The sequence below is a fragment of the Ambystoma mexicanum genome, chromosome 6p, assembly GCF_040938575.1.
Source record: "Ambystoma mexicanum isolate Mex_15411 chromosome 6p, UKY_AmexF1_1, whole genome shotgun sequence".
NCBI lineage: Eukaryota > Metazoa > Chordata > Amphibia > Caudata > Ambystomatidae > Ambystoma > Ambystoma mexicanum.
This window is the reverse complement of record NC_090935.1, coordinates 605,921,118-605,935,196: the sequence shown is the minus strand read 5'-3', so window position 1 is coordinate 605,935,196 and position 14,079 is coordinate 605,921,118. Positions and strand designations below refer to the sequence as shown.

Sequence of the window (14,079 nt, the reverse complement as noted above, 5' to 3'; positions counted from 1 at the left end):
GCTGGTATTAAGCACGTTATAAAAGAACAATTAATAATATGCCCTGTTCACGTATTCAAATGAATGTCCGGCAACTGCTTCCCTTCTCTGTCTCTAGGGAGGAGAGGATTCCTCAGTGAGTTGACTGGAGTCTAGGCTGCTACCCTCTTGCGATGAACTGTGCCAGTTCTCCTGCATGCCCTACCTGCAACTCGGGCATGTTGTCATCAAACAAAATGAGTACCTCGGTCAATGCCTGCAGTGCCGCCATCTTTTGTAGACCTCTTTTTCAGTCTGTCTTCCTTCGGTTGTGATGCTCCTAGCAACTAAACAAGTCACTTACTCGTTGTGATATTGACAAAAAAGTATGTAAGAACAAGTGGTGTGTGTTAAATCTATTTATTTTGACAATCATTTTGGTACTTGAACCTCCCATTTTTTGAGTGCATGCTAAGCAAGGTAGCATAAGCTTCGCAGCTCTTCCCTCGGCTTTTGTTTTGATGAGAAACATGGGCCCTCTCCGTGTGTGGTGCAATCATCTATCAAATCTCAAGCTGTGGTTTGACAAGATCCATGACCCGAGGGCCATATCCAAAATCGCACTTGGACATTCAGAGTATGTTTTGCTCCTTGACCATTTTCAAAACTGTCGGTAAATTAAGTTTGGATCTGATGAGAATACAACTCCGAGAGAACTAACGTTAATTGTGTCCTTTTCAGCTGTATAACCAGTTGCAGGTTTGCCTTGAGAGGCTACCCATTTAATTTGTATGCAGTTCTGTGTGTTAATAATTTAGGTATTGATGCTTATGCTTAAACAGTGGTAGTAAGTTTCAATAATACTGAGATGGGAAACAGTGGTCATACTTTACTTTATCCGCGTTGTTTTGTTTACAGCTACTCTTGGAACATCAGCATGCCATTTCTCCAGACCACAATGACGTGCTGCATGAACTTCTGGAAGGTCTTGGCACGGTCCCGGATGTGGAATCTTTCCTTGGTGAGAACCATTGCTTTATAGAGAATTTCTCATGCGGCGAGGGATTAAAATATGCCACATGCCTAATAGAGGACTCTCTGTTTAGTTTGCTAGCGTTTTACAGGATTGCATGGAAATGCTTCATTCTTCTTGTTTTAAATATTCTGTGCAGATTTTAAATTATGCCAAAATTCCATTTTACACCATGTGTTATCTTGTCTCATATGAAGGAGATGAAACCTAACATTGTATAACTGTACTGCCTGCACATGCCTACATCTACTGCAGAATGAGCTCTGTATATGTAGGACATTTGTAAGTTTACAAAAATATTGTAAACATTTGCAATGCATATTCATCTTTTTTAACGCGCTCATCACCTTGGACCAGTGTCGGGACCTGGATTCGAACCTGTGTTGCTCTGCGTTGCTCCTGAGCTTTCCTCCCGGTCCAATCCCGGCATATATTGGGCAAAATATAATGTTGAGAATGGCTAAAAGTTGCACAAATGATTAAGACACGTGTGCTGCAACGCCATGGCAGGGTTCTTAACCATGATATTTATATATGACAAGTCTTACCATTTTTTCATTTGTGCTCTGTACTTGTCATCTTTATTTGAAATATCGTCTAACACATGAGTCATTGTTTGGCTCGATAATAGACCTTTTTTCGGCACATAATCTTTGGGTGATTTTTTTTGTTGTTTTTTGTCACTGATAAGTTTAAAAAGCAACTAATGGCACCTCTTCACGCTATTCACGGAAACTAGACAAAGTGTGCTGCGAGTGTGCCAGGGTATGACGTGTGAAGATGTGTTTAGGCTCTTCTAAGCTTCCACAGGCTTCATGTATACGTTGTTGCGACTTGGCTAGGATACTGGATTTGGTCATTAGAACAGGGTTTGAATACAACCTCGTCTAACGCCTTTTGGAGTTGACCTCGTGTTATTTTATTTTGTTTACCTTTCCACTTTTACAAAGTGGGAAAACATAATCAGTGTAGAAAAGATTGGCTGGAGTATTCCATGTATGGCTTAAGCTGCACTTTGCCTCGTGTCTTGGTGGCAGAGGGCATACTAGTGTGCCAGGTTTATTCTCTATAGAGATCAACACTGTGGCTTTGAAGACTGTGGAGTTATCATGAAGTGAGACACAGACAGCAGATTCAAAACTCAAATAGAAAGGTTGTATTAACTTAAATGTCAGGATGGTGGAAGACCTTACTTGCCCTATGCTAAGGTGGTATTTGCATACCTAACAAAACTAAGGACAGTCTGAGTCAGGAAGTTCAACTTAAAAGTCTGTCTGTGTTCAAAGCCTATACGTGACCTCAGAACTAGAGATAAACAGTGTATGTGGCTGGCAATAATAAAATAAATAGTGTTTCAAAGAAAGTTCTGAGCTTTTTCCAGCTCCTGGCATACTTATCAGCTCCTCTTCCCCCAAGTTCAATAGAGTTCCATAACGTCTCTCAGGGTTGCCTTCCCCAAGTTCAATAGAGTTCCACAAAGTCGGGGGGGGGGTTCCCTTCCCCAAGTTCAAGATAGTTCCACAATTGAAAACAGTTCACCAAGGATTACCTTCCTTAGTTTGCCAATCCACGTTGGTAATCACACAAATCTCTATCTGTACATTTTCATTGACTTGCTCCTCTTGATGTCAACACTCTTGCCTTCTCCTTTTAGCTACTTTTCGATGTAGAGCACTCAGTCTAGGCGCAGTTCATAGACCACACGGTCCAACCATCACAGAACATGCAACCAATGCTCCTTTTCTGGCTGTGATTGATCAGTATCGCTTTCCTACAGGGGTGCCCTCTGTCTAGGCGCAGTTGACAGAACACACGGTCCACCCAACCAATGCCCCTTTTCATCTGCTTTATCGACCACGGTTCACTGCTTTTATGTAACAGTGGAAAATAATGCCTGCATCCCATTTACTTTCTTCCAACACCTTATCATGGCTAGCTTGGCCACCATTCACTTAGGTGTTCTCTTGATACTTCTCTCGCTCCTGCCAATACAGGTCTCATTCTAACCTGTAGTTCTTTGATCAATTGACTTGTGTCAATGCTCTTCTCATACTCTTCTTGGGATTTTAATTGCTTTGGCAATACTTGTATTTCATTGTGTCTGCATTGCTGCTTTGTTAAGAAATTGACAGTTATTTGCCATTTAAAAAAAGTTGAATCTGGGTGTCTTGCATTGCTGAAGTCTAGCCCACTAGGCTCTCTCCCCCTCCTCACTGGGCTTCGTGTACCACTGTTCATCACTGTCTATCCCTCTCTGTGCTCGCAAGTGTCTTACCTTCGCATGCCCTTTCTGCTCATCCTGTGTTGTGCGTCCCTCCCTCTCTCTGCCCCCCTCCCCCTTCCCCTCCTCCTCCTACTTTCCTCCTAGCACCCTCTATGGTGCGCTCTCTCTCCTATATTCTCAAACTGCTACTCTATCTCCTACCCTATCCCTCTCACTAAGTCTGGAAGGAGGAAGTTCAAGAAGGACATCCTAGTCTCCAATCCAGGTGCCCTATCAATGATGCCTACACCAGTGCTTCCTCCAGGCAGACTCTTACTGACATCCTCTTTGTCTTTCCCTCTCCAGACCTATGGACCCGTCATATGGTCTCTGTTCTCTCTCCTTTTTCCTCCTCTCCCAATAATGGTGGCACTAGGTGGAAGGTCCTCTTGTCCTCTTTCCACTCCTCCTTCCCACATCTTATCAACTTCCACCATTCTCCTGCTACTCCTTCTGCCACTTCTCTGGCACCCTTCTCTGCCCACTCTTGGGCCTCTCTACAACCTCCGCAGGGCGTACCTCAAGCCTGTACCCCTACTTGGAAGTCTTTCAAATGGGGCAACCTGCTCCTCGTTGCTACTCTCAACACTCGTTCTGCTGTCAAACACTAATGACATCTGTCACCTCCTTGAAGAACTCAACATGGATGTCTTTGCTCTCACTGAAACATGCTTCACAGCTAGTTCTGTCACAAGTTTTGACACTCTCCTCCCTGAGGACTACAAGATCCTCTCCGAAACCCAGAACCAACCATCCTGGAGGTGGAGTAGCCCTGATCTTTCTGGAGTGGGTCCCTGCTTGTGTCATCCCTATGCAGGCCTACTCCTCCTTTGAATGCCTGGTCTGCAGGCTCTCTATCTCTCCTGGCCTCTCTCTAACTGTGGCCACCATTTACAGGCCACCTGGCCAGGTCACACTCTTCCTCTCAGAATGGGCTGACCTCTCCGCTTCTCTCCTTGCCTCTACCTCTCAACTTCTCCTACTCAGAGACCTCAACATCCATCTGGATGCTTCCAATCCCGCCTCCGGGCTCTTGCGCAATCTCTGCGACACTCTCCCTTTTTCTATTCTACCCTCTGGCCTGACACACTCCGCCAGGCACACCTTGGATGTTCTCATCTCTTCTGACATCTCCCTCTCTAACCCTCTCACTACTCCTCTCTCTTGGACTGGCCGCTTTCTACTCTCCTCCCACCTGAAGCTATCTGTCCCGCATGTAGAGCCCACCACAGCACTGACACCAACCTTCTCTGTCAACCGGCCCATGAAGAATGTGTCAGTGGAGGCCTTTGCTGTTATTTTCTTTCCTCCTCCTACTCCTGTGGCTGACTCACACTCTGACACAGCCCTCTCTAGCCTGCATCTTTCTGTCACCAACACGCTCAATGTCCTTGCCCCGGTAATGAGAATCCACCTGAAGCCTACTTCCAAGAGCAACTCTTGGTCTGACTCCGACCTCACCAATCTAAAACACAAGTGTAGGGTGGCGGAGAGGAAGTGGAGGGCATCGGGCACATTGTCTGACAAACTGACCTGTCGCTTGCTCCAAAGGCAATACAGATTGTCCTTTCTAAGAAGATAGACCACATTCAAGCCTGCGTCTCTGTGGCCTCTAACAACACAGCCAAACTCTTCAAAATCTGCAAGGAGCTGGCCAATCCTGTCTCCACCTCTCCTGTTCCCTCCCAGGCCCTCTACACGGCTATGTCCTCTCATTTCACCACTACAACTCAGGACATCCTCTCCTCTCACTCCTCCTCTCTTCCCTCTTCCACTCCCTCTCCTGGCCCCGTCTGGCTGCCTCTCCCTTCCCTCCTCCTTTCTCCTCTTTTTCTGTGATCACTCCTGATGACGTTTCTAGAAAAGTCTGATCTATGAAAGTGTCATCCAAGCAGGTTCTCCCCTGCACCTGCAGAACCATCAAGGACCACATTGACACCCTCGCTCCAGCCTTGGCCAATTTCTGCAATCACTCTTTTGCCACTGGAACTTTCCCCTCGCCCTTAAGCACTCCCTCCTGAAGAAACCATCCACCGCTCCTTCCTCTCCACCAAACTACCGCTCGATCTTTATCACTCATGGGCGAACTCTTGGAAAAGCTGGCCACCTCCCAGCTTACACTCCACACTGAATTTGTTGGTTGTCTCCGTGACCATCAGTTTGACTTCAGAGCAACCAGAGGCACCGAAACTGCTCTCCTGAACGCCTGTGAAGACCTGCTCACTAATCCTGACTCGAGCCTTCCTTCTGTCATCATCCTCCTTGATCTTTCCTCTGCTTTCTACACGGTCAATCATGCCATACTGATCAGTCGTCTCAGTCGTCTCCGTGAGAACCTGGGCATCATGGATCAGGCCCTCGCATGGTTGACCTCCTTCCTCCGGGACCGTCCCTCTCAGGTCAAACTGGGGTCCTTTTTCTCCACCACCTCTCTCTCCACATGTGGTGTTCTCCAGGAATCCAACCTCTCACCCTGGCTTTTCAACATCTACGTGGCCCCTTTAGCCCACCTCATCGCTACCTTCTCTAACTTTCAGTGTTATGCGGATGACACTCAGCTCCCCTTCAGGCTCACCTCTGCCTCCTCTCCTCTCTCGCTCATTCCTGACTGTCTATCCACGATTCAGGAATGGTGCGCCTCCAACGATCACTGCCTCAATGCCAGCAACACCGAGATCCTCCTCATTGGATCCCCTGTTCCCTCTTTCACTCTCACCGCCCTCCTTGGGCCCTCTCCCTGCACATTCCTGTGAGGCAAAAAACCTTGGGGTCATCTTCAACTCCACTCTCTCCTTCTCTCCTCACATCACGAACCTCTCAAAGAAGTCCTCTACTCACATCTCCACTGGCTCCCGGTGGCTGCAAGGATCAAATTCAAGACCCTCTGCATTGTCCACAAGGCTTTCTGGGGCCGGGGCTCGCACTACATCCAACTCTCTTCCTAACCATCTTCCTTCTCAAGCCCTTTGCTCAGTTACCTCTAACTCTCTGATGGTCAGACGCTTCTTCAGACAGAGTGGGAGGTAGATCTCTCTCCGCAGGGACCTACCTCTGGAATGGCCTCCCTGCCCCTCTCAAACTCGAACCAGGGCCACCTCAGGTTCCGGAAGCAGCTCAAGACATTCCTTTTCGCTTCTGCATTCTCTTTCTCTCCCTTGCTGACCCACCTGTCTGCTGCACTGGCTGGTCACCTGGCTACCCTCAGAACTCAATGGGTCCAGGCTCCCCCATGACCTGCAAGCACCTGTACTGCCTCCGGACCTCCACATACTTAGGGGTTGGATCTCTAACCCTACAGTCCCCTTCCTCCTTGAATTACCCTGTGCCGGCTGCACTTACTCGGAGCAATGCTGCCCTTACCGCATTACACCCCGCCCCTGGCACGTCTCCTCTCCCTCTACCCCCTGCAGTTGTGCAACCTGAAGGACACAAGGCCTAGTAAGATTGTTTGTTCTTCCTCCCTATGTCTCCATACCTTGCTTTGTCGCGCTAGAAACACTTGTACAGGTGTATTATAAATGACTCCTATATAATTCATTATGTAGCATTCACCCCTTGCACAATGTTACTTTTATTCTATTCAAAATATGCTCATCATCTGCTTTCTTTCTGTTCAGCATTCAAAATTACTTGTTCAAATATCCTTGTTACTTATTTTCAATATGTATGATATTCAGTATTCAAAAGTGTTCATAACAGTTTCTGCAACGTTCGTTATTCATGAAAGGTTTGTCGGTTTGCAGCGCTCCCCAGTATGAGTGTTCCCCTTCTGCACTCACCAGCTGCAGGCTGCAGCTTCCGTCGGCTTAGCTTTCTTCCTCACCTGGCTTATCCCGCCTTCCACATTCTGTAAGTTTCTATCAAGGAGGGCTCGGAGAGCACCACTGGCTCCCCCGGAGATCTGCAGCGACCAGACACTTTTGCGTCTTGCAGCTTCTGCTTGCACCCGACGCGAAAGGGGCACAGTACTATCTGACCTTCTCTGGGCCTTCCCCAGTCCGGCATATCTGTTCCTCTATCGACACGTCTTCCAACACTTGCGTCTCCCTCTCCTGTCTCTCTGGTACTCTAGCCGGCTCCACACTCCTGCCTACTGTGCGACCTCTATCCATCTGCAAAACCCACATTTTCATACTTGTTGGGCTTACTAAGTGGCAACAGGTGGTGGTCACTTAGTCATATTGCCTAACCATAATAAAAGGGAAATGGCTGACCTCTTCCTCGTACTAGAGTGGTGAAATGACCTACCAGTGTTCATCACTCTGAGTCGCCTCTTCCTCGTCCCAGTACCATAGTGAGTTAAATGATGGAAACTGTGGGGAAAGGTGTTGAATAGTCCAAAAAGGCCAGTGGAGGGTTAGGCTGTTCTTCAATAGGAAAAGGAGGATACCATGTCTCACCTTTATCACCCTTAAATTGTCTCTTCTTTACCCTCTTCCTAGTATTTCTATACTGGTAATATCTCTTGGCGTTTTCTTGGTCAGTGGGACATGGGTAACAATACCCCATAACTGCGTCTGGGATTGAGGGTTCCTCCTGAAATGGAAATGAGGGGTACCGTGTCACGCCTAAGGACATCTCATCTCCAATCCCGAAGTACCCTCTCCCCAGGTGATCCTCCCTCGCTTCTCCACCCCCAGGATTGGGGTTCCGAAAGGGATGGCCTTTCCCTGACTACCTGAGAAGAGGAGCCAAGGAGAGTAGATGTGAGGACGCCCCCAGGTTTCTCATAAAACCTTGCATCTAACACTGCTTTTTTGCTACCTCTCCACAGTCGCCTTTTTGAATTGTCTCTCTTTTTTCGTTTTTTCTTTTCATACTCTCAAATAGCAAATAGCACAAATGCAAATTGAGCAACAATTGAGTTTGTTTATCCCAGTTACATTGCCCAGGATGTTTAATTCCGTCCAGGGTTCAATTCCTGTATTCCAGGACTGGAGTTTGTTTATATAATTAAGCCAGTCCTATAATATGTTGGGAAGGCTGTATAGTGAAATAGATTTCTTTAAAAAAAAATGTTTCTTCCTTAACATTGGAAGCTGTTAAATAAGTGCAGTGTTTTCACAAAGGACCATTGAAATAGGGTTCGGACCTCCTCGACATCCAACGTGTCTTAATTGTTTTTTGTTTTTTTATTTGTTTGGAGTGCATTTATTAATTTGCTCTTTCTTTCCCTACAGCTTGCTTGGTACATTCGAATGTGATTGACTCTTTTGGTGTACCAAAGCTCAGTTTGTGTGACGAGCTCTGCGTATTCTTTGTTGAAATTTTATTGGTTGAGTTTTGGGTTGGGTTTAACTCAATTGAGAGCAAGGGGCTAGGTCAATCCCTTTCAACCAACAATTCTCAACTCTCAGTACCCGCCCACTTACAGGCACCATGTGTGCACGAAATGGGTAATTGTTTGTTTGGTGATAGCTATGTATGCATAGCAGTTTCTAATGTGCTCCTTCCTCCCACAGATTCCTCATCTTGGATATATATCTCCCCAGCACGGCTGCTCTTCAGAAACGTTTCTGCTACCAGGGAGCGCAGGGCGGCTCTGCGGCAGTTCTGTCAGTATTTACAGAGCCACTGCGACCTTTGACCTTCGTACTTTTTTTTTCTGCAGACTCTGCTCGCTTTAGGAACACCACTTCTTCCAAGCTTTCTTCTTTCTCGTTCTTCGACGCCATGACCAACCTATCAAAGTCCTTGCAGTTCAAACCCTGCATCTATGCGGATGTTAGATGTCCATCTCTGATCCTCATAGGATCTGTCTTTATTTCCACTGTGAGGTGCATGACACACAGGACTACACATTGTCAATGTACTCCACTGCGCTTTGTGAACATGAAAAAAAAACTGTTGACCCACCTTTCCAAGGAGAAGAGTGACAAGCAGATCCATTCAGGGTCACCAAGCATCAGCCATCGATTGGAACAATGGTCCCTGGTCCACAAGGACAAAATGAAGCAGTACAAGAGGTATCTGTCTCCCAGTGGTTCTTGGAGACACCACTCTTCTTCCTTGTCGAAGAAGAGGAGACCCCACTCCAGGGACTCCCCTGATGGCTGGGTCCTCGGGTATATTTCCCAACCTAAGCTTCAACTCCAGAGGAATGGGACGCCTTTATGCTTAAGATGTTAGACATCTTTGCCAAGGCCCCGGGGCCAGCAGCCTCAGCTCTGACATCGATGGCTTTGGTCTCGGCGCTGACAGAGTCCACCGCGCTCGGACGAGCAAGCAGAGACGCTGAAAAATCACCCGACACTGCGCCTTCTGGCTTGAGCATGCGAAAGACAGACCATTTTCTGTCAAGCAACTGCACTCTATTTTCAGATGCTGGTTCTCTGGTCCGAGCATTGATTCCACTGTGCCGCTGGCACTGGCTGACATTGATGACACTTGAATTCCTCGAGAGTACGTCCCTCTCCCTAGGGGTACATTCATGTTTTGCTTGGAGGACATTTATGATGAGAAAAGGGACCCTATTCCTTCTGTTTTGGAACCCCTGTACCTATGGAAGTTAGGGACTTCCCAGAGGAGTTTTAAACAGAGGATGGTCAATTGGCGTACCATGTGGCTGACTTCCAAGACACAAGTGGTCTGGACACCTCGCCAGATACTGACATGCTCCTGGCCCCTTCCCTGGGAAAGCTTCAGGTTGCTTTTCAGTGCCTGATTGCCAAGGTGGTTGTTACCCTAGGGTAGGGGTCTGCAACCTTTGGCCCCCAAGATGTTTTGGACTACAACTACCTTCAGCTCTAGCCAGCATATTCAATTGTGAGAGATCATGGGAGTTGTATTTCAAAACATCTGGAGAGCTGCGGGTTTCAGAACCCTCCCCTAGGGTTATCACCCCCTACCGGGCCTACGTACAGTATGAACTAATGGACATCTTAGACAAAGGTCCGAAGAAAGAGACCCTATGGCCGTTCAAGCAGTAGCAGCTCCCATCCTTGAGCTACGTCCAAACAAGCCTCACTTCCAACTGTGGACCGGGATTTGCCCACATTTGAATCTGCTGTTCATGTCCGCCCATGCTTCTCTGTAGAGTTAGGTTGGTCAGGCAGCTAGAGCTAACCTGAAAAACACATCTTTCCCACCTCTCTGCCCCCTGACAGGGAGAGCTAGAAAACAGATACATGGGTGGAAGGTTTTTGGCTCTGCAAGCCAAATTTTCCTTTGGGCTTTGGCCCATCTAAGAGGCAGCAGAACACATCCTGGTGGGTGAAATGCAGGATGGTTTTGAGGCCCTAGTCAAGGGTGCCAAAGAGTCCTCCCGCCAGATGCTTCAATCAGACGTGGACACTGCAGACTGCATAGCCAGATACTTGAGGCTGAGAATGCTAGGTTTTGCCCCGCCCGGCAGTCCAGCTAAATCTCCTGGACATGCCATTTAATGGCAACAACCTTTTCAGTGCTAAAGTTTATAAATCCCAGCAAGAAATCCAGGATTCAAAGGGGACTACGAAATTGTTCCAAATTGCGGTTTAACAGCAACAACCGGGTAACCCAGCTGGCAGGGGTTTTTAATCCTTCACTACTTATGCCCACAGAGGAAGATGTCAAGCTTCGGGCAAGCAGGTGCAGCACCATCCCAACAGGTGCCAAGGGTAGAGGTGCCCCAAGAGGAAACGTGTCCACCTTCACTGTGCCCTCCGCTACCCTAGGTGAGAAGCCTCTTTGAATCAGACTTTTACCATCCTTCCCCTGTGGGATGCAGAATATCCCAACCGGTCCGATGCCTGAGCTTTACAGGTCATTCATAAGATACTGTCTCCCTTTTGCTCATTGCCCACCAGAAAATCCACCGAATGAACGGCGCTTGCCTACCGATCCTCTCGTATTGGATGAGATCAACCAGCCTCTGGCACAATGAGCGACAGACCCGGTACCGTGCCCGGAACGAGTCAACGGCTGGTATTCAACTGATTATTAGGTGCCAGCGGAAGACAAGGGCCTCTGTCCCATCTTGGAGTTGAGGTATTTGAATTTGTATTTGCACATGGCCAAGTTCCGTATGGGCACTCTAACACAGGTCATTTTAACCCTTGGACCGACAGGATTGGCTGGTCTCACTGGATTTCCAGGAAATAACTGAGATTCAAAATGTGAAACAGTCACTACCAATTCATGGTCCTGCCAAGCTGCGGCAGTGGTTATGGCTCACCGAAGAAGGGAGGGCATTCATGTTTTTCCCTGTCTGGACGACTGGCTCAGAGCTTGGTCCCTACACCAGGCATCGGCACACCTCTACTGTAAGTGCAGCCTGTGGCACAGGTTGGCCTTCTCCCTGAACTTCATGAAGTCTTGGATGTCACCATCCCACTCCCTCTGGTTCATCTTGGTGGTCTTGAATATTTGCCTGGACTAGGCCATACTGTCCAAAGACAGAGTGGCGAACAGCTTGCGGGTAGTACGTGTTGTTCAACCACAGAAAAGGGTTCTTCCCTCAGCTTTCCTTTGCTTGCTAGGTTTTATGGCCTCCTGCATACTTGTAGTGCCAGAGGCACAGGTACAAAGAGGTCACTCCAGTGGCTTTTCAGTTGCCTGGTGCTCCATTTCAGGAACGTACTCTTCTTCGGGTCTTGGTGAAAGTGGTCCCAAGGAGAGAATCTAGTTTCTTGTTCCATGGTGGGATTTAAATTTAGTGTTAACAGTTTTAATGGGTGCACTGTTTGAGCCCCTCCATTATTGGTGTTTAAGATTGCTCACCCTTAAGGTGATTTTCCTGGTAGCCATCATTTTAGCTAGATGGGCGAGTGAGCTCCAGGCGAGTTAAGCATCCCTATTTGGTTTTCTCCAAAGAGAAGGTGTCGTTGATATTGAGACCTTCCTTCCAAAGGTGGCCTCAGATTTCCATCTCTCTCAAAAGATGCATCTTCCTGTCTTTTTTCCTCTTCCTCATCCTTCCAAGTCAGAGGAACGTTTCCATCAGCTGGATCCAGTATGGGGTCCTAAGCTACTACATCTCTCGGACAAGAGAGGCCAGGAAAGATGACCAGCTGTAAATTGGTTATGCTGCTGCCCATACTGGTGCTTGTGCTGGTAGGGCTGTGACTAAACAGATAGGTCTTCCTCTGCATTTTGCAATGCTATGTTGTGGCTGGTAAGGATGTGCCTGCAGGTCTACGATCTCATTCCACCAGAGGAGTGACTGCCACCTCTGATCTGCAACATGAGGTCCCAGTTCTGGCCTTGTGCCAGGCTTTGATGTGGGCTTCATGGCACACGTTCACAAAGCATTACTGCTTATATTCTCTGTCTGGTCAGGACACTCCTTTAGGCAGGGCAGTCCTTAAGAGTGTTCTGGTTTAGATGGTATCCTGGTTTTCCTCCCTCATCCAGATCATTATACTGCTTTGGGAGCCTATCAAAGATATGGAATCCATGGGAGGAAGGAGTCCATTAGAAGAACAAATGACTTACCTCTCAGTAATGTTCTTACTGATGGACGTTCCTCCCATGGATTCCTCATCGCCCTGTCTAGAAGCGCCTCTTGGCAGATAGCTAATACACCTTGGTTCTGCGGTCCCTCAGCATCAGAGTGCTAGGGAAAAAGGGTGGAGCTAAGGAGGTCGTGGGGCCACAATGTCATGTTGGGTGCGTATACGCATCGGGTGGAACTGATGCAGAGCCGCACTGCGCCCCCTGGTGGTGGAAATGTTTCTGAAGCGCAGCTGTGCTGGAGAGCTAGATTTCAAAGATGAGGAATCGATGGGAGTAATGTCCATCATAAAGAACATTACAGAGGGGTAAATAATGTGTTCATCTGGGCGATTCTGTTAGTTCAGTAGCATCTGTATTCATTGTCCGCTGGCACCCACACAATGTTTGATTATTGTGTCCTTGGTGTACCCCTCCAGGGCTCATAAAATCTACTCGCTCACTCGTATTGGCGAGGATATATTTTGAAGGCCGAGTGTCATCTGCATGGTACGCATCCTTGCTGCTGAATATGGGGATGTTTAAAACAGCGTTGTTTGCAGTAAACTGCAAATATAAATTTCACTCTGCATGGCTGGCCTTTGGGGAGGAAAGCATTGCACATCATATGGAGTGTGCTTATGGTAGCGTGTACCATTATGCAGAATGCGCTGGTAAATATTTTGTCACTCGTCACCATGGTGCCAGTGCATTGCTCGAGTATGTACGGTCCAGTGGAATTTTTAATAATGTACAATACCTTCTCCTCCCACCCAGCTCCCCCCCCCCTGACATTCATAAAACCCATATACAATAGTGTAAGACTTTCTTTTTTTGGGTAATATGCATTACTGTTCAGAATTGTACCCAACACTTATGCAGGTGTTCCCCCGTGATCCGCCGTTAAATTATGCATTATAGCCAATCTGCTTGTTGTGGAATTTCATGGCCCTGCACTGCATATCAATAACCTCCTCCTTCCTAGTATTATTTCATAAACCTCTCGGTGGATTAAACGATATGGTGCAGAGAGGTGTTGGCTACCCATACTTTAGTTCAAATATGGGCCAGAAGTGGGCCTTTCACCCCTCTGAGTACACCCGTCTCCTCCATGCCTGGAGGTGTTGCTACTCCATCTAAAAGGTATATCCCTTTTTTTTTTTTAATTCCCAGGGAGAGCTGATGGGAGTTGAGTTTGAAACATATATGACCCACGAGTACCTCCTCAAACTCTGTTTAATAATGGCAATTAATGTGCCCTACTTTCAATTCTCCGTAGGTCTGCCACTATTGCATTTTATTGCTATGGCGACTATCACCATGCACAGAGTTTGCTTTTTGCATTATTTATTTATATATACTTTTAACTCTTTATTATTATAAAGATTTTCCCAAGGCCAGGGTTCATTTTTGG

At 47.3% G+C, this 14,079-nt stretch overlaps 1 protein-coding gene across 2 annotated transcripts in view; it reads left to right on the top strand.

Annotated features, from left to right (window-relative positions):
* The window catches only part of IQGAP2 (IQ motif containing GTPase activating protein 2), a 1,674,846-nt gene that overhangs the window by 1,443,035 nt on the left and 217,732 nt on the right, over window positions 1-14,079 (top strand). For both annotated transcript variants that reach the window (XM_069627448.1, XM_069627449.1), the window contains one exon: window positions 877-979. In XM_069627448.1, the coding sequence (XP_069483549.1) occupies window positions 877-979 (103 nt within the window). The remainder of the gene's footprint in view (window positions 1-876; window positions 980-14,079) is intronic.